This window comes from Peromyscus maniculatus, chromosome 1 (genome assembly GCF_049852395.1).
Source record: "Peromyscus maniculatus bairdii isolate BWxNUB_F1_BW_parent chromosome 1, HU_Pman_BW_mat_3.1, whole genome shotgun sequence".
Taxonomy (NCBI): domain Eukaryota; kingdom Metazoa; phylum Chordata; class Mammalia; order Rodentia; family Cricetidae; genus Peromyscus; species Peromyscus maniculatus.
The window spans coordinates 107,933,358-107,948,270 of record NC_134852.1 but is presented as its reverse complement, the minus strand read 5'-3'; the positions used below and the strand labels follow the sequence as shown (position 1 = coordinate 107,948,270).

Below are 14,913 nucleotides of genomic sequence, written 5' to 3'. Positions count from 1 at the left end.
CTGCCAAAGGTGTGGCTGAGGATGCTTCATGGGTTTGCCAGGTGAGCACAGAAACCCAAGAGTGGCTTTGCAGATTCCAGGAATTCTGAGCTGCGTTGAAACATCTGCCATCACTGCCTGCCTTTTTCACTCCTCTGGGAAGGGGGTCCTAGCCTGTTCCTGGCTAGACAAGGTGTGGGCTGGGACAAGCTGGGAAGCAGTTCTCCAACATTCCAGAGTCAACATCTAGCTCTTTTAAAAAGATTTATTTATTTTTATTGTATGAATGTGTGTCTTTGAGTGTCTGTGTACCATGTATGTGAGGAGGCCAGTAGAGGGCACCAGATCCCCTGGAACTGGAGGTACAGGCTGTTGTGAGCCACCTAAAGTGGGTGTTGGGAACCAAACAGCTGAGCCATCTCTCCGGTGCCACCACCCAGCTCTTTCCTCAGGTTATAGTCCCAATCTTGAAGCCAAAGAGGGACATGGGTGGCTGTGAATACAGGGAGGGTCTGGGACTGGCCTGCACCCCAGTCCCCTTCTTTCCACGCCTACTCATCCTCTTGAGAACAAAGCAGCTGGAAGGTTATAATGGTGCTGTGACAAGGGGTTTTAAGGGCTGTGGTAGAGGTTTTGGTCCAAATGCCAGACTCTGGAGCTGTCAGGGAAACGGACTGTCCTGCCCCTGCTTCAGCTTCTGGGGTTACAGGCATGCACCACTGCTCATGCCAGAGCTGGTCTAAGAAAAGAGGGTTCATTCCTGTTCCTGGCCTGGAAAAGTGCCCAATTCCGGCCCATCAAGTTGGACCGGAACTGGGCACACCAGCTCCCGGGCTCATTCTCTCTGAAATGAGTCTGTCAGAGAAGGTGCAGCTGTATGACAGCATCAGTCTCAAGGCTGCCCGGGATGGGACGAGAGGAAGTTTCCACGCCCCTAAAGACAGTCTCCAGCAGCCCACTCTGGGTTGCATTTCTAAAGGACTTTATTGCCCTGCTTCTACACCATAATAAAAAGGGACCTGCAAGCTCCAGGCCTGTACCATTTGTCACCACTGCAAAAACATGACTCACTTGAACACATTTCCCGCCCCACCCCCAGACCTCACAAGATAAATACATGTTACAAATTTTTTTTTGAAAACAGAATAAATTAATAACTTAAGTGATTAGGCACCAACAATGATTTGAAAAATTAAATGTCAATCTTAAATGGTAACAAGACACGAATGTAAGACTAGGCTGCTTCTACTTCATTTTTTCTCTTCCCAACAAATAGTGACAATACTGTGTGAAATGATTCTAAGTTTCAAGACACAAGTAACCAACAGATTACACAAGAACACACACCACCAGACACCATGACGGCACGAATCACCACCAGGTGCCCTGTCAAGTCTGGCTCTCCTGCTGGGCCCAGGCCCCAAATCTGGCAAGCCCAGAAAGATGGCCCTCTAAGGTTAGCCTGCTTCCCCATACTTACAGCCAAAGGCCCAACTGGAAGGGAGGAGCTACTTCCCCTCATGGCCTGTAAAACTCTGTTGTAGGGAGGGAGGGAGCTGTGGCTGGGACTCTAGCCACTGGAAGATAGAGGGCCCAAAGGCAGACTGGACACAAACCCACATTCTGGTAACTTCAGAATGGTTGTGCTTCTGTTCTGGGAATGGGGCTGATTTTCGTGGAGTCAAATAGAGCTATCAGAAAAATACAGATAGAGAAGGATGGAGTTGACTAGCTAATGTTCTGTGTGCTGCCTGTCCCCAGTGACCCAGACCTTCAAAGGATCCCACAGGGTCTCCTTACAGCAACAGAGCATCACTGTGACCATCCCATTTCACAGACTGACAAGTCTCAAGGAGATGCCATCTCCTTTCTAAACTGTTCCTCCTCCACTTTAACCTTGCAGGGTGGATCTGGAGGAGTCGCTGCAGGACAGGTGCTTGTGGGAGCTATGCTAGCAAAGAGGTGATGAGTGTTCTGGGGTCTCATTCCTTGACAGCCACCGTGTGTGTGTGTGTGTGTGTGTGTGTGTGTGTGTGTGTGTGAATTTTGACCTTTGGTAGGCCAAAGGATTTTTTTTTTTAAATGGAATTGGCTTTTCCTATTTGGGGGTTGGAGGATGGGTTAAGAGTCTGGGAATTTTGAGTCAGAGTTCAGCTTTCCAAAGGTTGGAACCAGAGCAAGACTAACTAGACTTGAACACCTCAGTGTTGATAAATGGCGGCCAGTTCTACCCACATGGCATACTCAAAGAATGCACTCTCGGGTGGCTGCTGAGACCATGATACCTGGACCTGCTATGAACCCAGCAGTACCAGTCAAAAGCTTAGCCACATGGGAGCCCCGGGACTCAAGAGTCTTAAAGGGCACCACAAGGATGGGCAAAGCCAGCCAAGTACCCTGTAACCCTGTTCAGTGCAACCAACCACAGCCCCATTTCACTCCAGGTGACAGCACACACCTCTGAGGCTGGCTTCATACCTTCAAACATCTTCCGTTCTCAAAGCTCAGGCTTCCCCCACCCTGCTCCTCCAGGGACCCAGCCCTGCCTACCTTTCCTGCCTAACTTAGTCTGCTCCCTCCCTGATGCCTCCCCTCCCTGTGGCCCAGTCTCCCTTAGCACCTCCCCTTCCTCTGTACTTGTAAGTAGTCTTTAGCTCCCACTTTTCTCACTGATTGCGACCTCCAGTTAGGGACAAGGTATGATTCATCTGTAGCACAGAGCTTGGCAACCATTACTTAATTAAATGATCCATCCTAATGTGAGAAGAGGGTCTATTACTGAGGGACTCCTAGTTAGGACTATCGCGAGAGGAGAGAGGTGAGGTGTGCCTTTAGTTGCCGAAAGGTCCTAGTTTTAGAGGACAAATGGTCTGTTCATCTAAGACAAAATGAAATGCTGGTTTGCCCTATTTTCTCTGAAATGCTTGAAGATTGGTTAACAACTTTCCACACAACACATTCCGATCTCCCTGCCGTGTCTTAGCCTTAGGTGATGTCTGCTTGCTGTCTCTGACGCCATGGGAGGAGAGGGATAATCTCTCCTGCGGCTGAGGACAGCAGAGAGAAGAGCTGAGAAAAAGACCTGGCCTGGCCCTCGGTCAAGGGTGTCTCTATCAGGCACAAGCCGTTACCCAGATCCTCATGTGTTGCCTAGATTTGATCAAGTATGGCTCCTCCCCCTTCTGCTTCCTGCTGCACTCCTGCACGTGGCCTTGGGCTCTCCATCAGGCCCTCTGCACACCTCTGCACCTGCTACAACCTGCCTCCCAGCCCTTAAGGCATCTCTGTACCTCTTACCTCCTAGAAACCTGCGTCCTGTGCCATCGCCGCCATAGCCCGTGCTGCTCCGTGCCTAGCACCCTCCTCCTGTCCCAGGGTCCCCCTGCCTCCCAGCCCCTGCATCACCCCTACTCTTTCCAGCTCTGTCTCATCTCTCCATCAGGGCCGGGGAAGAGCACTGCCTGTTCCAGGTGGCAGACTCCTCTATCCCCGGGGTTTGTCACCTCAAGCCCTGTTCCTTGTTGTTCCTGGTTGCCTGTCTTTACCAGTTTTCCTTCCTGCTGCCCTTCATCCTTTGCTTCCCAGTCTACAGCAGCGGGTCCCCATGGCCTGATAATTGGGTATCACCTTGCAGGTGACCAGCTACCCTTCTGTTCCTGGGAACCTAATTTCTTTGTCACTCGAAGCAACTTCTGACCTTCATTATCAACCTTTCTTCTTGTGGCACCTTGCCTTTCCCTTGCCCATAACAGCAGGGGTGCGAAAGCCCCTGTCTACTTTAGTCTGCTGGTCCTCCGCTTCCTGGGTTATCATCCTCGAGGGATGGAGAAGCAGCCCTGAGGTAGAGGGTAGAGAGCGGTGAGCAGACATGAGGCATGAGCCTGGCTCAGAGCCTCAGCCCTCCCTCTAAGAGTCCAAGCAGCAGACACATGGGTCCAAAGCAGGAGGCTTTTTTGGCAACAGCTCCTAACTAAGGTGGTGGAGGCACAGCTAGTAGTATTGACAGAAGTCATGGGTGGACCCCACGTGGCTGAGGAGTGTCTCCATCAGGGCCTTGCCTCCAAGGGGAAGGGTCAGGGTCCCTGATGTTGAGTGCTTTAAAGGCTGAAAGTGGTACAGAGGAGAGGAGGGGTGGGGAGGGATGGAGAAGGTGACAAAGAAGAGCCAGCTCTGAGCAGCTGCCTCATGGCCCTTGAGCTGCCTTGGCGGCCCCTTTATCACAGCTTGGCACCCTTGGAAGGTTCTGAGGACTGCCGCACATCTGTCCACTCCTGCATGGTGTTCTGCAGGGCCTGGGTCTTCTCTTTATCCACTTGGACATAGTCTACCTTCTCATCCGATGTGACAGATGATGTGGATGGCTGAGGGGACAAAAGGAATGACCAAGTTACCTATAAGGCTGTCACTCTGAATGACCTCAAGGTCTTGTCTGTGCTGAATGTGAACTTCAAAGTGAAATCATATGTGGGGGCGCTAAGCCTGCTGGCACCCTGCTTCCCAGCTTTCAGGATAACCCCACCACAGCTGGGCCTTGCTCCTGGTTCAGGCCTTCACTAATGCTTCCTCCCATCTTCCTTTGGCCACACTTGCAGGGAAAGGATTCCCATGAAAAGGGAGAAGCACCAGGCCTTAGAGCCCTCACAACATGCTGAGGGGACTGTGTTGAGGCGGACTTCCTCCTTGCTCTCTGGGAGGCTGAGAGTAGTTCTTGGCCAGGCGTTCCCAGGCCTGGAAGTCCCTTCCAAGGGATATTGTGTCGTCATCAGGGCTCATCCAGTGTTTGTCGTTGGTTTTGTTTTTGTTTTTAAGGCTAGGGAGACAGGAGCTCCACGTCTTGGATTGCTCACCGAATCTCTTTGTAATCCTGAGCAAGGAGACTGATGGGTAGACTGATGACAGTCACTAGACTGTGGGGACTGGTGCCCGGCAACCCCAGTTAAAGTGCAGCAAGTCATATACAACGTCTCTGGAATGGGTCTCCTAGTCCCCAGCCCCCAGGTACCTTGCGGTGAGGGCTCGGGGAGCCTGGCTGGAAGTCCAGGGCTAGGTAGTCCACACTGCCAGTACTCTTCTTTGGAGCTGGGCTGTTGGTGCCACTGGGAACAGGGGATGCAGACACTGGGTTTTGCTACAACAGAGAGTAAAACTGGGTAAGTTTAACAGCCCAAACCATCACCTTGAAAACCTATGGGAACAAGAGCTCTTTACTGTGTCCTGCATTGAGTCACGCATGTGACTTTTCACAGTCTCATGTAAGTCTACACTGCAGTCGGGGAGGTGGAGATCACTACTGTTCAAATCACTAAAGGCTAAAAACGAAGGTTCAGGAAGTACATCGAGTCACCTATGCTTGCACAGCCGGTGTGTGATGGGAGCTAGTGATTTTTTTCTTTAAAAGATGATTTAAAAAAAAAACAAAAAACTTTTTTTGTGCATTGATATTTTGCCTGCATGTATTTCTGTGTGAGGGTGTCAGATCCCCTGAAATTAGGGTTACAGTTATGAGCTGCCATGTGGGTGCTGGGAATTGAACCCAGGTCCTCTGGAAGAGGCTCTTAACCATGGAGCCATCTCTCCAGCTCCCAGGGATGTTTTCTGACTACCCATGTACTTGGCTGCCTCCCTTTAGGGAGGCTCAAGGCAGTTCTTAGGTACCGTCTCTCCTCAAGGCCCAGCCTCAGTTTGGAGGTCCCTGATAAGCAACTTTCTCCCACACTTGGTGATGCAGAGTTTTCCTATCACATCTGGCCACAAGCAGCTGGAGCCCTCTGCTCTACAGGGACCTGAACGAGTCACCTTGTTTCTGGGTGACAGGCCCTCATTTCTTCATCCATTCTTCATGTGAGGGGTTCTAGGCTGTTTATGTCTGAACCGTGCCTAAGGTCTGATTGCAGTAAGAAGTGACAGTCCCATTTTAATGATTGATCTGTTCTCCGAATCTCTAGCCTTGCACCCGTGCCCTTGTCAGTGACCTCAGAGAGGAACCGTAGTATGCTGTGTGTGTGTATTTCTACTACTGCCACCACCACGGGAGTTATACACCTGCACGTCTCTCCAAGGGCACCAATCATGATGTCATCTGAATTACGGCAGTGAGAGACAGACCACCAAGGGTCTTTAAGAGACAGACCTCCATGGGGACAAAGCTGTGTCTTTCTAATGGCAGAAAACAACTGTTGTTTGACATTCATCTGTCCCGGAAGGTTCTGCAGCAGGAGGCTGACTTCATCCAGTGCAAGGCGGCCATGGCCTGAGCAGGGAAGAACTGGGAGGCTGGCCAGTGAGTGCTTGAGGACTCACCATAGGGACGTAGTTCTCCTCGCTGTCTCCCGAGTCTGTGCTGGTGATGCTTTGTGTGGAGATGGGGCGGCAGTACTGGGAGGAGCTGGAGTTAGAGGTGTGGCTGTTGGACAGAGAACAGAGTGAACCTGGAGGATCGACAGTTCTTAAACCCCAGACCTGGGCCACCAGAGCTTCCCACTTCCATTTTCAGACTGAGATCTAATATAGGGAGATTTTAAATCATTTCTCCTTCACAGATCAGGAAAACAATCCCAATAGATTGAGGCAGATTAATAAAGCAGAAGATGGTTGGCATCTGGAAAGACCCACCCTAACTGTGTGGAGTGCCAGCCAACTAGGAGCAGCCAGGCAGGACAGGCATGCTTTTTCTTTCGGGCTGTCATGCCCTCCTCTCTGCTATGATGATTCTGCTTTGCCACAGGCCTCAGATGAGCCAAATGACCATAGATTAAAACCACGAACCAAAATAAATCTCTCCCCCTCTTGAATTGTTTACACGCCATGTTTTGTAACAAAACTCAGAAACCGAACAAAGCCCCTAATATGCATGAGCATCAAAATCCTGGTGTCCCGACCCCCAGGCCAGCTATCACCCAATTCTGACACCAAGATCCTGCTTCTACACACACTCACTTGACCCTGGACCAAGACTTGGTGACAGGTGACTTGAAGGGGAGCTCATCGATGACAGTGTTGTTTCTCAGGTCCAGGGGTGTTGGCTTTGCTACAGTTGGAACAGAGTTCAGGAATCAGTGGCTACACTACATAGACACATACTATATGTATCACACAAGCACATTTTCAAAGGCCATCAGTTTTATACAGGGGATCTGGTTTCAGGATTCCCAGAGATATCACACTCCAGATACTCCAGTCCACATCTTCACATTCTAAAGCATGTGAGGGTGTAAGATCTCCTGGAATTGGGGTTACAGTTATGAGCTGCCATGTGGGTGCTGGGAATTGAACCCAGGTCCTCTGGAAGAGGCTCTTAACCACTGAGCCTTCTCTCCAGCTCCCAGGGATGTTTTCTGACTACCCATGTGCCTGGCTGCCTCCCTTCAGAGAGGCTCAAGGCAATTCTTAGGTACCGTCTCTCCTGGAAGGCCCAGCCTCAGTTTGCAGGTCCCTGATAAGCAACTTTCTCCCACACTTGGTGATGCAGAGTTTCATCATGTGTCCTTTCCACTGTATCTATAGGAATCAGACTTGCAGAATCCAAAATGGGACTCAATAGGTTTAAGAACAGGGATTCTCCCCAGGTTTGTGACTTCTTATAAAATCAGAGACTGTATTCAGAACAGAGCAGTTGCTGTGACTACTATGGTTGATTTTAGACACTGTCGTGAAAGTCAGTGATGAGTAACTAGCGTAGGATCTGTAAGCCTCAACTTCACACGTTCAGAGTCCTAGTCAGCCAGACCCATGGGCTACATCTCTGCCCAACTTCCATCTCTTCCCTTTGAATACCTGCTGCTTGGCTAAGGCCAGCAGAAATCTAGTTTGGACATTTTCCTGACCTTCATGCAGGTCATGGATCTACTACTGCACAACTGTAGTCTACACACATGTAGACTACATGACACATTCTAGATGCTTTCCTTTTGAACAAATCTGAAGTCTGGATTTGCATTGTTTGTACACAGTCACACACCTCTAAGTCTACTATACACCAGATCTCTAAGCAAATGCTTTCTAGAGACAGAATGGGGCCAAGAGTGGACTCACCTTTCCGGTCAGGCTTGAGGTTGCGATTGACCGGGGGTGGCTGGATCTCACTTCCTCGGCTGGGACCTCTATGGATAGGAAGGGCTGTGGATGGGTAGCCAAGCGGGTCAAAGTGATGGGGCCCTGGGCTCATGGGGATGTAGACACTTTGGGAATTGTCCCCTGCTCGTTCCATAGCCAGCAGGGTAGAAGAACCTGGGTTCATGGGCACATAGTTGTCATCAGAGCTGGCACTGTCTGATCGACCCACGATAGTCTTCCCTGGCTAAAAGAAAAGAAAAAAAAAAGAATAAAAGACCTGCTTGTAACTAGTGAAAAGAAGTAAGGTGAGACTCTGCACAAGCTCGTTGAAGCAACAAGAACGACCTTGGGAAGACCAAATAAGGAAGTATAGTGGGAATGGGGGAGAAATGAGCTCCGCAAGTTCCTTCTTGTTTTCACGACTTCTTGGGAGCCATCTATGACTTGTGATAAGACTTAAGTACAAAACTCTGTGGCTACTCAAGCCCATGGCTTATGGCTAGGAGATGCCTGGCTAAGGCAGAAGGTAGTCCAGGCCAGAGACAGCTCAGGATTCACCACTGGTAAGTCAATCTAGACCCTCACCAGGGCTCTCAAAGGTGAGGTTTGCTAGCTACACTTGCCCTGTCTATCATCCCAGGCACCTAGGTCATAGCAAGTTGTAGGTAGAGCAGTCACAGGCCTGTATGAATAGGCAGCAGCCCTAACTACAGCCATTCTCCAGCTCTCTTCTTCACTGTCTCTCCAGTGGGCTTGCACCTAAGCCCTCATCAGCTCTCTTTCAACCTGGACAACCCATTCCAAAGGCAGCCTGGGATCCTCATGGAAGCTGTCATCTGCTGTGTTCCTATGCGGCATACAGTGAGCAGGGCTGTTGCCTTAGAGGACTCTCTACTTGGGAGTGTGTCTGCTGCACTGTATTCCAGTCTGTCTTCGGATCAGATGAGGGTACCATTTTCACTTACCAAAAACACCTCCCTAGGATGTTGGACTTTGACAAGTAGGCAGATCCTGAGGGAAATGCCATCGTTCTTTGGGTGTTGTGCTTTGAGTTACATGGGGTGTGGCTTCTTCTCTACCCTGACTAGGCCAGGGGGCCCTGATCAAATCCCACCTCCCAGGAAAGGATTAACACTCTCACTCACAGATTCAGCAGACCAACTGGCACTCTCTCCGCCTCGAGTTGGGTACTCATAGGTCTCACAGGAAGAAGCTGTGATGAAGGAAGGAAGATGGTTTATACTCATACTGTTCCCACGTTGACGCTCCCTGTCCCTGCCCAGTGTGGCCATTCTGCTGATAGTCCCAATGGTACTGCTGTGTCTTCGAGGGACAGGGTATTGCTTGCTACTCACCCCGCTTGATCACAAGCTCTGCTTAATTCTCAGATCTGTTGCAGTGTGGGTATCTGCAGAGGGTCTCCTGACCTCAGCCCTTGGTTCTTCTCGTACCTCCCACTAGGCCCTCTCTCACCTCTGGGAATACTTTAGGAATGGCACTTAGGCTAATTACATATGTTCGTTTTCTTCTTCCAATAGGAAGTGAGCTTTGAAAGGCAGGGGCGTGTTGTGTATGTGTTACACAGTTCCAAAGCACAGGGTGACTGCTCAGCTAGCCTGACTGACTGCAGAGTTGGAAAGGGGGGGCCCGGCCCCAGAGGCTTGAGGCTCATCTGCGCTGCTGTCACAGCAGGGGGATGAGAAGGCTGTGCAAGCTCTAATGAGAGCTCACTAAGCAGAGGGCATGTGCAGAGTTAGAATTAATTCACAACACGTGAGGACAGAACTTAGGGGCCTCAAGTCGAAGTTCAGACTACAGCCAGAGGTTCTGCTATGACATGAAAATACCCTGAAGATAATTTCGTATTATTTTCTTTGAGTACACATAGGTTTGGCTCCAAAAGTCTGCCAATCTTCTAAACTTGTTTTTACATCTTTGGCTTTAGTTTTAAATAATCACAATAGTTTTATTTGAACCTCCAAAACCAAAATATCAGCAACTCTAAGGCAGAGTCTGCTACACTTCTGCCACGGTGGGTCTCATACTGACAGCTGGGCAGAGGATCAGCTGCTTAGGAGATGCATAGAAGATGTCTTAGCGTGTGTCACTGAACTGAGTGGTCCTTAGGTTGATCTTGGCCTGGGGTGACCAAGGGCTCACAATACATTGAGAATGTCTGGGCCACCTCCCTGGCCCTCTGGTCTCATCCAGGGATTACACTGACCTCGGTGGAGTCGGCTGTTGTCCATTGCGGGGAGAGTATTGCGTCTGGGGATAGTAGCAGCTACAGATCTACTATGTTCGCTGATTGGAGGTCTTTGTTGAGGGCTGCCCCACCGAGGTGTTTCTGCCTGACTTGGCTTGGGGGGGCGGGGTGGGGGAGCTATGGCTGAGTCTCCAGGAGTGGCCATTGTCATGGCATTGTGGTTTTTGTCCAGTGTGAATGTTCTAGGGATCTGGTAGGCTGAGAGAGGGGTGGTTGGAACATCCATATTGTCCACTAGGAGGTCTCCAAACTCCCGGCACAGGGTGTTGCTGGGTGTCTTGAAGGTGTACACATCCTCATTATCTGTCTCGGACCCTGTGAGGCTGCCCTTGGTGTGGCCGTGTGAAGCCAGGCTACGGGGGAGGTCGTAAGTACTGTCTTTGAATTCTGTATTGTGTCGGCTTGGCTTGGGAAGGCTATAGAAGCCATGGACTTGACCGCTGACTCCATTGACACAGTGTCCATTGCCCTGGGCAAGTTTTTGCATGGCTGTATCACTCTTCTGCCGGGTGCCCTGAGAGAAGCTGGCACTCCTAAAAGAGAGAAGAGAAGCGGACAGTGAGAAGAGGACAGAGGCTGTTCAAAGCTTTATGCAGCTAGTTGGTGCGGGAACCCTGAGGAGTCGGATGGCCCCAAGGTTTACGTAGTTCCTACCACATGTTAACGTGTGATCTTGAGATTGCTACTTTTGGCATCTCCAAAACAGTGATTAAACCCATACTATGAAGATTATTTAGGAAGTCAACTCTAGTGTATCTAGCTCTAGCAATGTTAGCCTTTGTGAACCTCCTGACTCCTGTGGCTGTCCTTAGCAGGGAACAGGGTCATTCCTGGGCCCCAGAGACATAACTAACCCAGTCATACTGCCAATCTGCTCACTGTTTGATCTACCACAGAACACACATAAGTACAAAAGCTATGAGACAGTGGCAAGTTGTGGGAGAAAACAGCAAGTCATTTACTCTCTGAGTTTTAGTTTTTTCTTTCTTTCTTTCTTTCTTTTTTTTTTTTTTTTCAAGACAGGGTTTCTCTGTGTAGCTTTGCACCTTTCCTGGAACTCACTTTGGAGACCAGGCTGGCCTCGACCTCACAAAGATCCGCCTGCCTCTGCTTCCCGAGTGCTGGGATTAAAGGCATGCACCACCGCCGCCCGGCTATAGTTTTTTCTTTTTAAAGTGAAGTCAGATTATGGGCACTGATGCTTGCATTTTAAAGAATTAATTTAAATTTAATTAATTTAAATAGGCTTATCTACCAGGAATCATGGTTTGTTGAGAGGAATCTGGTTCTTTCCAGACATCTAAAAATATGTAGGTAAAATGAGTTCTATTTGGGAACTATATTCAGGATAGAAAATGGTATTATTTTTTATTATTTTAAGTGATGGTTGTGGGAAAAAAGGTAGGCAGTAAAGAAAGGAATGATTAAGAGGGCAGTTTATGTTAGGTCCTAGCATTGCTACTGACACACCCTGTGAACATCATCACGATGTTCTCCCAGGTGTGACCTAGTAGGTCTCAATGATGTCTGAGGGTCCACTTTGGATCAGAGGCTCTATAAGCCTTTCACTTCATAAGAGTGGTTGTTAAACTGGGTTCTGCAGAAGTACTTTGGTAAACTGGAGGGTGCAGTTTGACAGCGGGGAGCCAGATCTGCTTTTCTATCTCTAGGATGATCCTGAGTGGAGAGAAAAAGGGATCAACCCCTTCAGCACTAATTCTTAGTCTTTTGTATATCAGAGGCATCTTTAAAAACCTAGTGACAAGCTCTGGGAGCTCTTCTCAGAATAAGGTACAGGTACATACTCAGACCTGTGCATTCTCATGGGTCACTGGTGGACCAACTGCTTTCCCTTAGCTCCCTCGCTGGGAACTTGTTAGAGATGTGGCCACCAGGTGGTGGTAGAAAATAGCACCCAGAAGTTTAGAAAGATGAAGGGAACCAGATGTGCCGGCCAGGTTCCCCTTAACTTGGGCCATTGGTGGCTAGAGGTACTGTTTCAGTCCCCAAATATTTACCAGCCTTTCTCCCTAGGATTCTGTGTTCTTTCTCCCGTTCCAATCCATTCCAAACATATAACCCAGCCAACAGCAGGGCCCAGGATAGATGAACATCACAGCTGAGGCAAGAGAATCAAGGGCAGATACAGAGTGTGTTCATATTTGTCTTTGGTGCTTTTTATTTTATTATTGTTTTTGAATTTCCAACCCTCTGCCAGATGTCCTCATTGATTTGCTCATTTGACAAACACTTGCCGACGTCCTCCTTCCTGTCTAGGCCAGACACAATGGACAAAGGGATGCTGCCTGCTGTGTGCTTGGAAATCACAGGAGGTGCCACCCCTGCAAATCACTACTCAAATCAAGTTTGAGTCTGCCCGGTGGTGGGGTGGAGTGTCAGGAAGGCTTTTTCACAGACATCACATCTGAGTGAAGCTGGAAAGAAAAGCAGCAAGACAAAATAAAGGCATTCCAGTTTGAGGCCAAACATGTCTGACACAACTTGGCAAGTTTTAAGGACCTACATGCTGCTCAGGCTGGAGAAAGCATGCAGTAGGTAAGGCAGACAGAAGATACTGCATGATCTCACTGGAATGGAATCCAAATCACTTATCTTAGAGAAGCAGGGTGGCCATCATTATACACAATAAAATGACACAATGGTATCTGTCAATTTAAAAAGTTTGGTTTAGCTATATATCTCTATATCTCTATATCTCTATATCTATCTATCTATCTATCTATCTATCTATCTATCTATCTATCTATCTATCTATCTATCTATCTATCTATCTATCTATCTCCCTATCTACCTATCTATCTACCTATCTATCTACCTATCTATCTATCTATCTATCTATCTATCTATCTATCTATCTATCTATCTATCTATCTATCTATCCATCTATATCTGACAGCCCAGGAAGACTCTGAAGCAGCGGCAGAACATCACTGCAGTAACAATGAACATATTCCAGAATGGGCTCGTCACCTTCCTTCTTCAAATCTCTCTCTGCATTGACTCTTCGGTCTTGGGAAACCAGAACTGAGGAGTCACCCATACTGATTTCTAAGGTTTTATGCAATCCACTCCAATTCAGTTCCTTCTGATTTTTCTTCCCTGATCAATGAGAGGGCTAACAACCGATCTCCTTCCTTACCTCCCAGAACCCTCTGGTTATCTGCATCCTGCTGATACTTTCCCAGACTTCCCATCCAAATGCCATCAGTATAGTCTTAATGACTTAGGACTTTAGGTTTATTTCAGCTTTTCTCTGGTACTCTGGAATGCACTAGTCAAATTTACTATATATACTAGACCCCACCTGCCTCTGCCTCCTAAGTGCTGGGATTATAGGCAAGTGCCACCATGCTCAGCTGACCTTTTCTTCTTATAAGACAGGTTCTTACTCTGTAGTCTGTACTAGCCTCTAATTCATGATCTTCCTGTCCCAGTCTTCTGGGTGTTGTGATTATATATGTGACTACATGATTGCATATATATCTTCATACCAGACTGGAAAGCTTCTAACTTCAACCTGGCAAGTAAAGGTTCCTCAAAATTGGCACAGATGACTTACTCCTTAAAGCCATTTCTATACTTCTGAGTATAATCATCACTTGCTTAGTACTGTTCTTGGGGCAGATACGATATTATTGGTATTATGCCTTATTGTTGCTTGTCCCTTCTACCAGACTGTGACTTCCTTGAAAAAAGTGTGTCATAATTATTTCCTCTGTATCCAGATTACCATTTGTCACATAGAAACTAATGAATGAAGTAAATGGATGAAGAGCAGGTGCAGGATTACATCAACTTGTGAGTAAAGAAACTGTGGTACTGCCATGCTTTTCCCTAACTAGATCCACCTTGGTTTTCCTGGAACTAGTTCTGTAGACCAGCCTGGCCTTGAACTCACAGAGATCCACCTGCCTCCCTAGTGCTGGGATTAAAGGTATGTGCTACCACCACCTGGCTTAGCTTTTTTTTTTTTCTCTCATTTTTTTTTTTAAATAGTGCAGAAGACCAAACTAGGGCCTTGTACATGTTAGTTAGGCAAATGTCCTACTCTGAGCTATATCCCTGGCCAAAACCCTTCTCTTTAGAATCCATTAAGTTATGCTCCAGGTTTCCTCTGCCCCAGAATTCTTCTCTATAGTGCATAGAATGACTCATTCACTCCCAAACACAGCCCCTTGTCTGTATTCCTGCCCTGGTCTTGTATTACTCATGTCTCTTGGGAATGGTCTCTAATACAACAGAATCATTCTCTTTACAAAAGCAAAGATGCTTCCCAGCTTCTGCTTTTCCTGGGAGCCCTTCTTCCGCTTCGCCAGTACTCTGGGCTTCTATCATAACACTTAACTTACATTGCCATGTGTCCATTATCTGTGCCCGTGTCCTTCTGCCAAACCATGCACTACTGAAGGCACTGGCCTGGTGGATTGCAGATAATACTGTAGCAGGGTGAGGGGATCATTCATTGCTTCAACATCCAGGCAAAAGGAGTTGAATAAACTAACCCCCTTGTTCTGTATCCCTACTCAAACGATGAGAGGATCAACAGGAAGAAATACAAGTACTCAGAACCCCTAGAGCTTTTCCTACTTTCATGT

The 14,913-nt window shown here is 48.2% G+C and overlaps 1 protein-coding gene across 5 annotated transcripts in view; it reads right to left on the bottom strand.

Moving 5' to 3' along the window:
• Positions 1 to 226: 226 nt before the first annotated feature.
• Positions 227 to 14,913, bottom strand: part of Gab2 (GRB2 associated binding protein 2) — a 164,129-nt gene continuing 149,442 nt past the window's right edge. For all 5 annotated transcript variants that reach the window (XM_076547431.1, XM_076547444.1, XM_076547434.1 and 2 more), the window contains 7 exons: positions 10,256 to 10,830; positions 9,177 to 9,244; positions 8,011 to 8,275; positions 6,916 to 7,006; positions 6,280 to 6,382; positions 4,982 to 5,107; positions 227 to 4,340 (listed from right to left, as the gene is read on the bottom strand). In XM_076547431.1, the coding sequence (XP_076403546.1) occupies positions 4,197 to 4,340; positions 4,982 to 5,107; positions 6,280 to 6,382; positions 6,916 to 7,006; positions 8,011 to 8,275; positions 9,177 to 9,244; positions 10,256 to 10,830 (1,372 nt within the window). In that variant the 3' untranslated portion in view covers positions 227 to 4,196. The remainder of the gene's footprint in view (positions 4,341 to 4,981; positions 5,108 to 6,279; positions 6,383 to 6,915; positions 7,007 to 8,010; positions 8,276 to 9,176; positions 9,245 to 10,255; positions 10,831 to 14,913) is intronic.